Raw genomic sequence first — 13,858 nt, forward strand, 5'->3', positions numbered from 1 at the left:
CAGTCTAAATGTATTTGTTTTTATAGGTTTTTACCATATAATTAACCAAAGTAGGAAGACTAGATTAATATAAGTTAAAAGTATGAATGATTTTAAACTATTATAGTATCTATCTTAATACAAAACCCACGTACCTTTAACCTTTTGTAAACACCCCATCTTGCTCTACTTTCACATATTCAACCTTAACACTAGTTGGATAAGAATTGCACCACCTTCCTAGGCATAATATTGACAACTCCATTTTCTTCTCACGTGAGTTTCATTCCGCTAAGGCAATCTACCTTGATTGTTCCTTCAAGCTTGCTAAGTATATGTGTTTTCTTATTTTCTCTTTTCTTTCCTATGCATATTTTTAAAAATGAAAATGAAGCATTATTAAGTATTAAATTCTAGAGGCATGAATAAGGAGAGATAGTATAAGTGCAAAGACTTAAAAGTAAAAACTTGCCATGAAAGTAACCAATCATTCTCCTCTTATTTTGGAGAAGTGGGATGAAAATGATACAAAGGATGAAATTTAGAAATTCTTACACAAACCTTAGACAATAAGATGCCACCATAAGTGGAATGGAAACAAAGACTGAAATTGAAGTCATGAATACAATAGGAAAAAAAATGGAGCCCATGAGAAAGAGAAGCCAATATATATATATATAATATAACAAGGTAGATGTATTTAAAACTATGGTGAAATGGAACTAACATAAATATTTACATCAAACTCGCAAAAGGACATAAGGACCTCTCTATCTAAAATCACAATAGAAATAAACCTATGAAACATAACCTTGTTCTTAACCTAACTAACCCAACCCTTAGCCTTAGCATTGACCATTATTGAAAAACAAACCTAAATATTATATAAATAAATTTATTATTTAAAATTAATGAAAGCAAAGATGAGTTAAAATCAATAAAAAAATATTAATTAATATATCTATTTGATGATTTAAAATAAAATATATAAAATATTTAAAATTATTTTATATATGTCTATTTGATGATTTAAAATAAATATCAAATAACCCAATACTTAAGCAAAAATTGTCTATTTCATTGGATGTTGCTAAAACATATATTGATAAAGCCGATGTTTGTACAATGCAGGTGACCCGATTGAGGTGTGGAGGATTTATATTTGCATTGCGCGTAAACCACACAATGAGTGATGGTCCTGGCTTCGTCCAATTCCTCGACGCCATAAGCGAGATGGCTCAAGGTCTGTCTGTGCCATCTCTGCTGCCCATATGGCAAAGAGAGCTGTTAAATGCCCGAAATCCGCCACGAATTACCCGTATACATCATGAATATGAGGAGGTAACCAACACCCAGGGCACACTAATGACCATGGACGAAAATAATTTGGTTCATCGATCATTCTTCTTTGGCCCCAAGGAGATAAGAGCACTTAGGTACCGACTTCCTGCAAGCCTCGGTGGCTGCTCGACGTTTGAGGTTCTAATAGCGTATGTATGGAGATGCCGCACAATTGCATTTGCAGTAGACCCTGATGAGGTTGTTCGCATTTCATGCTTAATCAATATGCGAGGCAAGCGCGGTTTCGATCTGCCTCCAGGATACTATGGAAATGCTTTTGTTTATCCAGCTTCAATTACTAAGGCTGGAATGCTATGTAAAAACCCATTGGAATATGCGATAAGGTTACTGAAGAAAGCCAAGGCGGAAATGAGCCAAGAGTATGTAAAATCAGTGGCAGATCTTATGGTCATCAAGGGCCGTCCCTCATTTACGCAGCCGGGGAACTATCTTATTTCAGATCTCACATGTGCCGGGTTTGGAGAGATCGACTTCGGGTGGGGAAAGCCAGTCTATGGTGGGATTGCTAGGGCTTTATCTAATATTAGCTTCTGTATGCGGTTCAGGAACAGCAAAGGAGAAGAAGGGAATGTTATACCTATATGCCTGCCTCCGCCAGTCATGGAAAGGTTTGAACAGGAGCTAAAGAGAATGACAAAAGAGGAAGATCCTGTTAGACTTATTAAATCCATGCTGTAAATTAAACAGAATCTACATGGATTTTAAGAATTAAGCAATTTAATTTAGTTTAGGATCTCTTTAAAAAGGTTTACAACCTAAATGTAGCAGGGTGGAGATTACTAGTGATAGGTGTTATGTCAATAGTAGGCAATATGACACTGTATTTGGCTTGAAGGCTCGAGTGCTGTTGAATACTTATTTCGGCCGGTGGTGTGAGCCATTCATCCTTTTAGGAAAGGAACATAGCATTAGTGTTTGCAAGTAGAAACATGTCTTGATAAACTCTATTTGTTTGGGGATACATGCAAGCATTTATCTCTTTTGAACAGAGCAATAGGCTAGGAAGACAAAAAGGGTATGTCTTCTGGGTGAATTTGTGTTTGCTATACCTTTTGAGAAATATTTACTTTTAATGTAGGTGTCAAAGTTCAAAGTTGTGGAAGGTATCTTGTTGATGAGATACATCATTGCTAATTTATCATAACCCTTCTCATGGAAATGTAAGCCAATGATGTGACCCAACCCGGAGGTTAGGACACCACAATCATTTCACATGTGTGGTTCGACATGAGAAGTAGTAGTTAAGCTAACAAAAAAGTTTTAACTTAATTGCAATTTATCTTTTCCTACAAAAATCCATAAATTAAATTATGACAAATCCCCTAAAAAGCAGTAGTAAAGTGAACCATTAATGCAAAAAAATATCCAATTAAATTAGTCTCTTAGCTAAAGAAATAAAGTGGCTTTTGCACCTTTCATACACATGTCACTTATTCCCAAAATCTAAGTATACCTAAAAATATTTAATAAAAGGAGTGAATAAACTTGTATTACATGTGTTATTTTTCATAAAGTCTTAAGGCATATATATTTTTCAATAAATGTGCATATATTAAAAAAAAAAAAATTGTTACATTGTTAATACAATGCCCAACATAGTGATACTTACGGAAGCAGGTAGCTTTAGATGTTCCTTACATATTTGTGGGTGGAACCAAAACTAATCTAATGGTATACCATAGTGCGGACTTGCATTTTTCACGTACATTCTTGTTCAATGGTGAGATTTGCTTTTTAATGCAAAACTTATTTTTGTAAAAATTGGAGTTACCACTTTTTTTTTTTTTTTTAAGGAAAAACAAAATAAGAAATAAAATACTAAAAATGACTCCTTATTTGGAAAAACATGTCTTTAAAAATTGAATCCAAGTCTAGGGGTTTGGTTACATATCAAGAAGGTACTATAAAGTAGCAACTCTCTAAGTCCTAAAATAGGTCTCTACTAATTATCTAGAAGTGGAATTTCATTATGAAAAAAATTAGGCAATCTCTTCTATGTGTCTAGATTACAACCTAAAAGGTAAAATTATTTAATTATGTTATTTTTAATACTAGTTTTTATAAAATCCCAATTGGTCCAGAACAAAGCGTATTTCCATGACATGCAAAAGTTAAATTATTTGACTGACTCAGAGATGCTTGAAAATCCTAAACAATTTTGTACAACCTATTCAATATGTCTAAGTTTCATGAAAAATAGGCATAAAGTATGATCACACACATAACATATTTAAAATTAAATAAACACCCCCTTAACTCTTGAAAAGAACCATTAGGAGAAAAAAAAATAATTATATCTCCTACTTGGGAAATCCGTTTTGAGTGTTTTAGGTACCTAAGATTAAATTCAAAAAGTCTAGATTAAAGGAAAAATATCAAAAGGAATTAAGGAAGTCATTAAATAATTTAATTTTAGAAAAAAATTCCTAGTGTCCATAACATAGTGAAAATGAATATGTGGAAAGATTGATTTATATCTATAAATTGAAAACAATTTTGAACTAAAAAAAAAAATTATATTAGCACATTTAGAAAGTCTATAACATCATTCAGTTATTAGAAAAATTTTAGGAAGGACTTAAATAATCTGAATTTAATTTTTCATCCAAAGGTTCAACAAATTACCCAGAGAGAGTAAAATATTTGTTTTTGAAGAACTTGAATGTAGGGATTTACCACTTCCCAAATTAATGTCCATGAAAATTATCCATACTTTCTTAATCTCATCTAATCATGGATAAGCTCACCAAGGTAAGGAATTACCCCATTTATGTGGAGTCATGAATTTATTTCATGTATTTCAAAATTGAAATTCATTTAAAAATTAATGGAAAGATGCGTACCGATTGAAATTGGTAGCATGACTTTTGAAAAATAGATTTTCATACCTAATGACCTAATCATGAATTTTGAATGAGGTTGAAGGATTGATTTATTTATGGAAAGGGTTGACAACAATTTTAAAAGCATTAAAAACCATGAGATATCAAACACCAAATAATCAAAAGAAGTGAAAGCATGTGAATGTGAACTTACTTGTGAACTAATGTGAATCCAAAGGTTAACCTAAAGTGCAGTTGTATGCAAGACCATTAGTGATCTATTTTAGGTGCCAAATTATGATACAAAAGTATTCTTAGAAAGTGTCTGATCAAGCCTAAACTTGTGATCATCTATTAATGTCAAGTGTGTGTATCATGAAAGGTGAGCTATAAGCATCCATTAGCCAAAAATACAAAATCAAAGAGAATGGATTTACATTCATATAAAAGCCAATTTTCATGTGTTTATCCAATGACTTACTTAGGTAAAATAAAAAAAATAAAAAATTAAAGAAGAATTAGTTCTAATCATACAATTATCACTCAACAAGCATCAACATAAAATCAATATATCATCATCATCAATCGATCAACAATATGTGTGGCCTATACATCCACACCTATCATGACAAAGTTTCATATCCAAATGATGCCAAATAAGAGAAGAAGAAGATGGAGATTGAGAAAAATAATAAAAAACAAAGTCTTAAACACTTACTTCCAATTCTGATGATGCAAAGTGATATCCAAATTGCTAGTTACTATTGTCTTCTCCATTGAAAATCAAGCCATGAGAAGTCTCTATATGCAGTCATAATATTCACATTAAACAACATTAAGGAATTGAAGCTCAAGCCTCCCCATTAAAGCCACCGAAACCCCATTATTTTACCGCAAAACCAGCCTCCAAATTCATGCTCATATCAACCACCAAAACACCATTCATTTTTCCATAAAATTCAGCCTCCATATTCATGCACATGCAGCCACCGAAACACCATTCTTTTACCATAATTCAGCCACCGAATTCATGTACATGTAGCCATGGAAACACCATTCTTTTACCATAAAATTCAGCCATTAATTATGCATGCACAACCACCATATTCAGCTCATTTCTCCCTTGAAATTTAGCCATCATAAGTCTTCATATGCATACACATTTCTCACATTTTCTTCCACAAATTCTGAAAAAATGGGTATTGCTTAAATACCTATAGACCCTCCATTTTTTCCTACTAGCACATGCCCTATTGTGTGTTCGTTTAGTCTTTACAACAATTCCTTGGTGGCCTATTACTACTCGTGTAGTCTATATTTTCTAAGTCACCTTAGGGACTTTGGTTGAGGGATCTATCTAACCCTGTTTTGACCCTGGCAGCCTTAATTTAGACTTAGGCTCACTTAGATACTCTTGGCACCACCTTAGGCCCATTTAGGCACCCTAGGCTCATTTAGGCACACTTGGCCCATTAAGTACCATCCTAAGCCCACATAGGCATCTTAGGCCCATTTAGACACCCTAGTCCCATTTAGGAACCTTAGGCCCAATTAGGCATCCTAGGTCCATTTAGGCAACCTAGGCCCATTTAGGCACCTTAAGCCCATTTAGGCACACTTGGCCCATTAGGCACCATCCTAGGCCCACATAGGCATCTTAGGCCCATTTAGACACCCTAGGCCCATTTAGGAACCTTAGGCCCAATTAGGCATCCTAGGTCCATTTAGGCACCCTAGGCCCACTTGGGCACCTTAGGCCCATTTAGGCACCCTAGGCCCATTTAGGTACTCTAGGTCCATTTAGGCACCTTAGGCCCACTTAGGCACCTTAGGCCCACTTAGGACCCTAGGCCCACTTAGGCACCCTACGCCCATTTAGGCACCCTACGCCCATTTAGGCACCCTATGCCCATTTAGGTACCCTACGCCCACTTAGGCACCCTACGCCCACTTAGGCACCCTAGGTCCACTTAGGCCCCCTTGGCCCATTTAGGCACCATAGGCCCATTTAGGCACCCTTGGCCCATCAGGCACCATCCTAGGCCCACTTAGGGACCCTTGGCCCATCAGGCACCATTCTAGGCCCACATAGGCACCCTAGGCCCATTTTACGCACCCTAAGCCCATTTAGGCACACTTGGCCCATTAGGCACCATCCTAGGCCCATTTGGACACCCTAAGCCCATTTGGACACCCTAGGCCCATTTAGGCATCCTAGATCCATTTAGGCACCCTAGGCCACTTAGGCACCCTAGGCCCATTTAGGCACCCTAGGCCCATTTAGGCACCCCTAGGCCCATTTAGGCACCTTAGGACCATTTAGGCACCCTAGGCCCACTGAAGCACCCTAGACCCATTTAGGCACCCTAGGCCCATTTAAGCACCCTAGGCCAACTTAGGCACCCTAGGCCCATTTAGATTATTTTTTGCATGGATGTATGGTTTGCATGGTTTGCATGGTTGCATAGCTCGTATGGCTTGCATGTGTTTGATTTTTTGTTATTTTTTTATCTCTCAATTTATTAGTTTTATTCATTTATTTACTTATTTTTAGAAAATTGTATGAGCTTAATGATTATATTAATTTCATTTTTATTTATCTATTTATTAATTTATTTTGATAGAAAGTTGTTTAAGTTGGTAATTCATTTTAGTTTTGCATGTGATTTATATTTTTAATTTCATTTAAAATTGCATATTTTGGATTTTTTTTAATTCTTAGTTACACGTTTTTTTTTATTATTATTCTAACCCTTAGTTTTCTTTTATTTGTATTTTTATTTCCCTTTTATTATTTTTATTATTGGTTTTGCATAGGATTCCACGTGCTCCATATGGGAAAGAAATGGAGCATGCATGGGAAAGGAATGGATCATTTTGGAAAAGAAAATTGAGACAGCCCGCTGGTGATTGGAGAGAGAGAGAAAGAGAGAAAAGAAAAACTCACCAAAAAAGGAAGATAGAGCGTGAGTGGATGGGATTGATTTGAAAAGGAAAATGGTGGTCTAAAAGAAAAGGGAAAAACACACCATTAAAGGGAGGGTTTGCAGCTGCACGTAAGGAAACGTTGATAAACACGCATCCAGAAAGGAAGTAGGGGGCAGCACCAAAACAAGAAGAAGATTGATAGCAAAAAAAAAAGGTCGGTTGCATGAAAGGAAGGAAAGGAGAAGAAAATGAAAGATATGAGAGAAAAAAGTATGAGGGTTTACTAGTTTTTTTTTTTTTTTTGGGATGGGGGAATCACGCTGGTCTGAAAAAAAAATTAAAAGAAAGAAAAAAAGAGAATGAGTCCGTGTGAAATATGAGGCATAAAAGGTTTTTTTGAGAGGTGAGGCTGCGTTTTTCAGAGAGAGATTCAGGCTGCTATTCAGGAAAAATCATTCCGTGTTTTTGAGGCAATTTAGGCTGCTGTTTGAGGTAAAAATTAGTCCGGTTTTGGAAGAGATTTGGGCTACGGTTCGGGGTAAAATCAGTCCGGTTTATGGAGACGATTCAGGCTGCTGTTCGGGGTAGAAATCAATACTATTTTGGAAGAGATTTAGGTTGCTATTCGAGGAAAAGTTAGTCTATGTTTTGGAGGCAATTTAGGTTGCTTTTAGGGGTAAAAATTAGTCCGGTTTTGGAAGAGATTCGGGCTGCTATTTGGGGTAAAATTAGTCCCATTTTTTTAGGCGATTCAGGCTGCTGTTCAGGGTAAAAATCAGTTTGATTTTTGGAAGAGATTCAGGCTGCTATTCGGGGTGAAATCAGTCTGATTTTTGGAAGAGATTCGGTCTGCTGTTCGGGGTGAAATCAGTCCAGTTTTTGGAGGAGATTTAGGTTGTTGTTCGGGGTGAAATCAGTCCGATTTTTGGAAGAGATTTGGGCTACTGCTCAGGGTGAAATTAGTCCGGTTTTTGGAGGTGATTCAGGTTGCTGTTCAGGGTAAAAATCAGTTTGATTTTTGGAAGAGATTCGGGCTGCTATTCGGGGTGAAATCAGTCCGATTTTTAGAGGAGGTTCAGGCTGCTATTCGGGGTGAAATCAGTCTGGTTCTTGGAAGAGATTCGGTCTACTATTTGGGGTGAAATCAGTCCAGTTTTTGGAGGAGATTCAGGTTGTTGTTCGGGGTAAAATCAATCCGATTTTTGGAAGAGATTCGGGCTACTGTTCAGGGTGAAATCAGTCCGATTTTTGGAGAAGATTCAGGCTGCTGTTTGGGGTAAAAAATCAGTCTGTGTTTTGGAAGAGATTCAGGCTACTATTCGGGGTAAAATCAATCCGTGTTTTCAAAGAGATTTAGGCTAGTTTTGGGGTAAAATCAGTCTATGTTTTGGAACAGATTCAGGTTGCTATTCGGGGTGAAATCAGTCCGTGTTTTTAAAAAGATTCAGGCTAGTGTTCGGGGTGATATTAGTCCATGTTTTGGAAGAGATTTAGGCTGCTGGGTTTCTTTTTCTCCATGTTACACAGCCACGGACAGTTCACCTAGATTGTCACTCATCCGATCTTCATCTACACAACTGCCATTTTAAGAAAGACACAATCCACGCCAATTCTTGGAAAGGTAAGTTGGAATTCTGTTCTATTTAAATCTTGATTTATTACATAAACAAAATGTGTTGATCATCATTGGGTTGAGGCTTTGATTTATTGTGTTAGTTTGATAGAGTTTGGCTTACTTAGTTTCAGTTTTGAATTTGTTAGATTAAATTAGAGAGGTTTGAGTTTAAATCGAAAAAGTTTGGGTCTAGTTTAGTTTCGGTTTTGGCCCTATTCATGTACATGTGTTCTTTAGAATGTTGATAAATTTTATTTTGGGGGGTGCTTCCATCCAATTCTTAATATTTTTGGAATTTTAAAATTTCATTTTTGTAAAATCCTTGTCATTAAATTGATAAATTGTTGATCCGATTGGTTCCTATTAATTACTAAATTATAATTATTGGATTTAGATAAAATCCATGCCATGTTCTCAATTGTTTTTTTTTTGTTTTTTTTTGTTAGTTCGGATAATTTTATTTAATCCCTAAGTTTCAGATTATTTTGTTCTGAATTTAATCCACACAATTGCCTTAGTTGTTAATGTTCTTAATTGGTCTCATGTCTTTAATATCTGATGTTCTTATTTTTTAAATTCATGTGATGTCTTTAGGATTAATTTATTAGTTTGATTGATTCTTGCCAGTTGTTAAGGTTGTCTATAATTTTAATTTTAACCAAAAATCCTTGCATGTTCAAGTTGATAATTTTATTTAGTTTGATTGGTTCTCATTTAATTCCTTACTTTCCAAAGTTTAATACATAATTGTTGATGTTGGCTTCCTTATATTTGATTGAATTGTTAGTTCTTTATCTTTGACACTTATTTTATAGGCACCTTAGGGAATTCTTGAGTTTGAACCTTCTTTTAGAAAATGTTTTCTTTATTAAATTGATATTTTGAGTTGAACCAAATTTTCTTTTTCCAAAAATGAATTTTTCCGTCATAAGTTTGGCTCCTTGATCCCAAATAAAAGGTAGCTAAAAAGAGGATCCAATTTAGTTTTTCTCTTATTTTCAAAACCCTCTCAATTTAGAAATCAAAAATCTCTATTTTGTGCCTATTGTATGGGATTTAACAAACCATTGGGTCTTTTTTTTTACTTCCCTTAAAGTCATTTTCAAAAGCATTTAAATCACCAATAAAAGGTTTTAGGAAACATTCATTCTAGCTTTAGGCAAAGAACACCCTTTCTATTAAAATAATGTAACTAATTTCATTTAAGTTGCATTTCTCCTTTGTTGGTTTTTTAAAAATTTGGTTTTTATACACATAGGTTTGGACTTGTGCTCCCAAACTAATGAGAATACACAGGTAAAACTTACGGAAATTGAATGGGGACTTGATGGAACCCCTACATAAGAAAATTTTTCAAAACTCTTCCTTGTTGCCAGTTTTCACTCAACCACTGACCCTTTAGATTTAAAATTCGTTTTAACTTTAGAATGTTTTAAAAATTTTATGAAACTTGTATGATTTTTCTCACTTCTTGAACTTGAATTTAAAATTTCCTTTGAGTTAGAAAGCAATTCTGGAATAGAAGATATAAATGAGTCTTTAGGGGGGCTCCATTTTCACCCAGTTCTGGACACCCGAGATCTTTTTGCAAAAATAAAATACCATACGACTTTTTAAATTTGATTAAATATTTTTTCTAAATTCTAAGCTTCTTGAAATTTATATTAGATACATGAAATATTGAAAAATGTGCCTTTTTGAGGGAGATGTGATTTTTTAAAATTCATACCTACTATGCATGATGGAATCTAGATATCTGATTAGTTGGAGCATTTTAAAAATATTTTTGAATACTATCCGACCCTGAATTTATTTTTCTTGTGATATAGACACCTTGAAAAATGTGTTTGATTTTTTGTACGATTTTATCTGATGTCTTATTATTTGTTTTAAAAAAAAATTATGCATGCCATTTTTTTTTTACCTAATCTGGACCTTTTGGAACTTTTGGTCGTCTTTGCTGCAATTTGACATTTGAATGAGTGTTTGGATTTTGGTATCTTGTTCTAGATGTGTAGGAGTTGTTTCCAAAAAATTTTTGTGATTAAAATCCACTCCAAGACATTTTTTAGAAATCATTTTTGTGATTCTCCCTTTACTATATGCATGTTGTTGACTCAATACTTGTTTGAATTGTTATTATTTTTGAAGTCATTTGATTTATCTTAGCTCAATCTTGGCTTTGGCACTATATATTAGACATAATAAAGGTGTTATATAATATATACTTGTCCTAACCACTCTAGTTTTTTTTTTTTTTTTTTTTGAGGAATCTTATAAATTATGCATGCTATCCAAGTACGTTCTCTATCACTACTTTTCGGGATTCCATGAACATGCATGTTGTTGTGAGCCTTATTTATGATTGATGTGATCCTTAGGTGCTTAGATGTATGCTTGATTCGCTATAAGTAAATACATGTTGTGTGCTATATTTCTATATTAACTATGATGTTTTATGATAGCGCTTGAGAAGCAATTCGGGTATGCATCCTAACTCTCCTTTATTGTGATTTGATCTTGTTTGGCATGCTATTTTTTTAAATCACCTTAGTCTACCTAAGTACCTTCAATTAATCAATTAATTGACACATTTCCCTCAATTTAGTCAGTAGAGACCTTTGTAGGGCTTAGAAGGGTGCTACCTTTTAGAGGTACCTTCCCAATAGGTAACCTGATCCTCGAACCTAGACTTGGGTTTTTCAAAGACACGATTTTCCAAAAACTATGGAGTCACTTCTTTAGGGTTTTCTTTCTTGTTTTATTTGCCCTTTTAAAATAAAATAAAATAAGTGGCAACTCCGACTTTTCCAAAACTAAAATTTTCATACTATAAAAGCGAGTCTCGCAGATCGAGTGGGGGCACACGTGAGAAATGTGGGTCCACAATACCACTAAAATTAAGACCAGAAGTCTAATAGGGAACACGGAGGAGGGGGTGAATGGGTGATTTAAAATTTTAAATAAATATTTATAAATTATAACCAACTTTTTACCTTGAGAGATATTGGGGATGTCACAAATAAATAAATGATTATACAAAGAACTTTAGGTATATACAAATATGATTTTTAACTTTTAGGGATACCCTGCAATTTGTTAGGGATAATATAATTGTCAATATCTAAAATATCTATTAAGATATGTTAGGAATAATAAAATTATCCAAAATAACCAACCTAACAAACTTAATAACAACCCAATAAATCAATCAAAAGACATCTGGAGAGAAGTTAGGGATAACAGTAATTGGTTATAGGTATAACCACTACAACCACCAAGATTACTAACCCAACAAACTCAAAAGCAAACTATCCAATCAATTCAATATAATTAATGTTATCAACCAAAGTATAAGCAGTAATAAAATGATATGTAAGAGGTACAAGATTTTACATGGAAAACCCTTACAAACAGTAGAGATAAAAAACCATGAGGTCTAAGACCTATCGATCTAAATCCATTATTCAAAATCAAGTTACACAAATTTATGTGGCCGCCTTAACCTAAAGACTTACTCTCCAGAACCTACTACTTGATCCACGTCTACTACCTAGCAACTCCTTATTGCTCCCTAGTAGATCCTTTGGTAACACCAAAGGGATTAAAGTCTTTAACCCATGATTCAAAGATTCAAATCCTTGAATGAGAGATCATGAATGTGGTGGCAATTAGGTTTTCTTCACAAGGAGTCCTTTTCTCAAGAATGAGAGGTCTCTAATATCTAAGATCCCTTAGCCTGAATCTTTAACCCACAAGGGGTTACAAGAGAGGTATTGATAGGCAAAAGCCATAAGAGTTTAGGTATCTCAAGTTTCTAAATTAGAGTTTAAGTGAAATTCATTCAAAATACATTTCTAAACTTGACAGGACTGACATGACCATTTGAGTGGGCTGATCATTTGAGCGGGATAACTGCTTGAGCAGTCCCTGATTCATCCCCATTACAGTCATGCCATTTGATTCTGGCTCAAATGGATGTTATCAACAAAATTTATAAAACCTAAATCACCCCACACTAGGGTAGCATAGCTAACATAGTATAGTGGCTCTAGGATCGTCCACAGGGATGGGTTTTCATCGTACAGTTGACTTTAGTGAAGGAAATAAAATGGTTTTTTTCCTTATGAAAATTAGCTTTTAAAGAAAATGGAATTGTGATTGCAAAGATTGATTTTAAGTTAAGCAAAAATAATAAGTGAAGTTAACTACAAAGAAAAGGTCTCTTAGAGCTTTAGGTCACTAGGATCGGGTTCCTTAGACAAAATGGGAGATTCCAGATCTTCTCCTCGCGTTGGGGACAATAACATAAAGGATGGTTATCTCCCGAACTGGTTTTATATTTAGCAATTAAGATTTGATCCAAAGGGTTCATGAAAAATAATAGTTGCTTCCCATTAATGGCTTCAAACACTAAAGACTCTTGCCTTGAACCACCTTCCAATGGCTCGTAAATGATTACTAATAGACATCCATGGATCTAGCAATAAGCATCCACAGAATCTGAAAAGCTTACCAAGTATTGGCCATTCAAGGTGCTTTTAAGGGATTTAAAGCTAAACCTTAAAATAAAAACTATTAATGGTTAACAACTACTTTCATTTAAAGCAAGGACAACTCACATCTTTACATTTGGGTCCTTCACTTAGCTTCCATTACTCCAAGAAACGTAAAACCTAGCCACTCATCCCCTAAGAAATCATCCTTAGAGGTTGTTTGGCTAGAAAGAAGAGTGAATACAAAATGAGAAAGAAATATAGAGCAAAAGCTCTGTATATTTCTTACTACAGGGAATTTACAAGTGTTCTCTTATTACATCCTTGTGTGTCTATATCAAAATATGTTACACACACCAAATATATATAAAAAATATATATAAAAATATCTAAGTTGATTGCAAGTAGAAAATAGGAAATTACACAATATATCTGGAGATAAAAATCTAACAAAGTCGGTGCATAGGAAGATTTCGCATACCATGCGAAATTTCGCATGGTGTGCAAAATTCTTTGGTTGCCTTAAGTGGTTTTGCATGCTATGCAAAATTTCACACAGCCATGCGAAAATGCTGGTTGTTGGATTTCTTCCTTTGGTTTTCTTCCTTGCATCTCTGATTGGCTTGGCAAAGGGCTATGAAGTGCTCCAAAGCTTG

The 13,858-nt window shown here is 34.7% G+C and overlaps 1 protein-coding gene across 1 annotated transcript; it reads left to right on the forward strand.

Annotated features, from left to right (window-relative positions):
* The first annotated feature begins 1,036 nt into the window (after positions 1–1,036).
* On the forward strand, positions 1,037–2,414 carry LOC117928972 (methanol O-anthraniloyltransferase-like). Its single transcript, XM_034849138.1, has one exon. The coding sequence runs from the start codon at positions 1,105–1,107 to the stop codon at positions 2,017–2,019; it is 915 nt and encodes a 304-aa protein (XP_034705029.1). The 5' UTR covers positions 1,037–1,104; the 3' UTR covers positions 2,020–2,414.
* The last annotated feature ends 11,444 nt before the right edge of the window (positions 2,415–13,858 follow it).

This window comes from Vitis riparia, chromosome 2 (genome assembly GCF_004353265.1).
Source record: "Vitis riparia cultivar Riparia Gloire de Montpellier isolate 1030 chromosome 2, EGFV_Vit.rip_1.0, whole genome shotgun sequence".
NCBI lineage: Eukaryota > Viridiplantae > Streptophyta > Magnoliopsida > Vitales > Vitaceae > Vitis > Vitis riparia.

Excerpts from the sequence above, each read along its gene's own strand:
- LOC117928972 (XM_034849138.1), top strand. The coding sequence starts at position 1,105 with ATGCAGGTGACCCGATTGAGGTGTGGAGGATTTATATTTGCATTGCGC.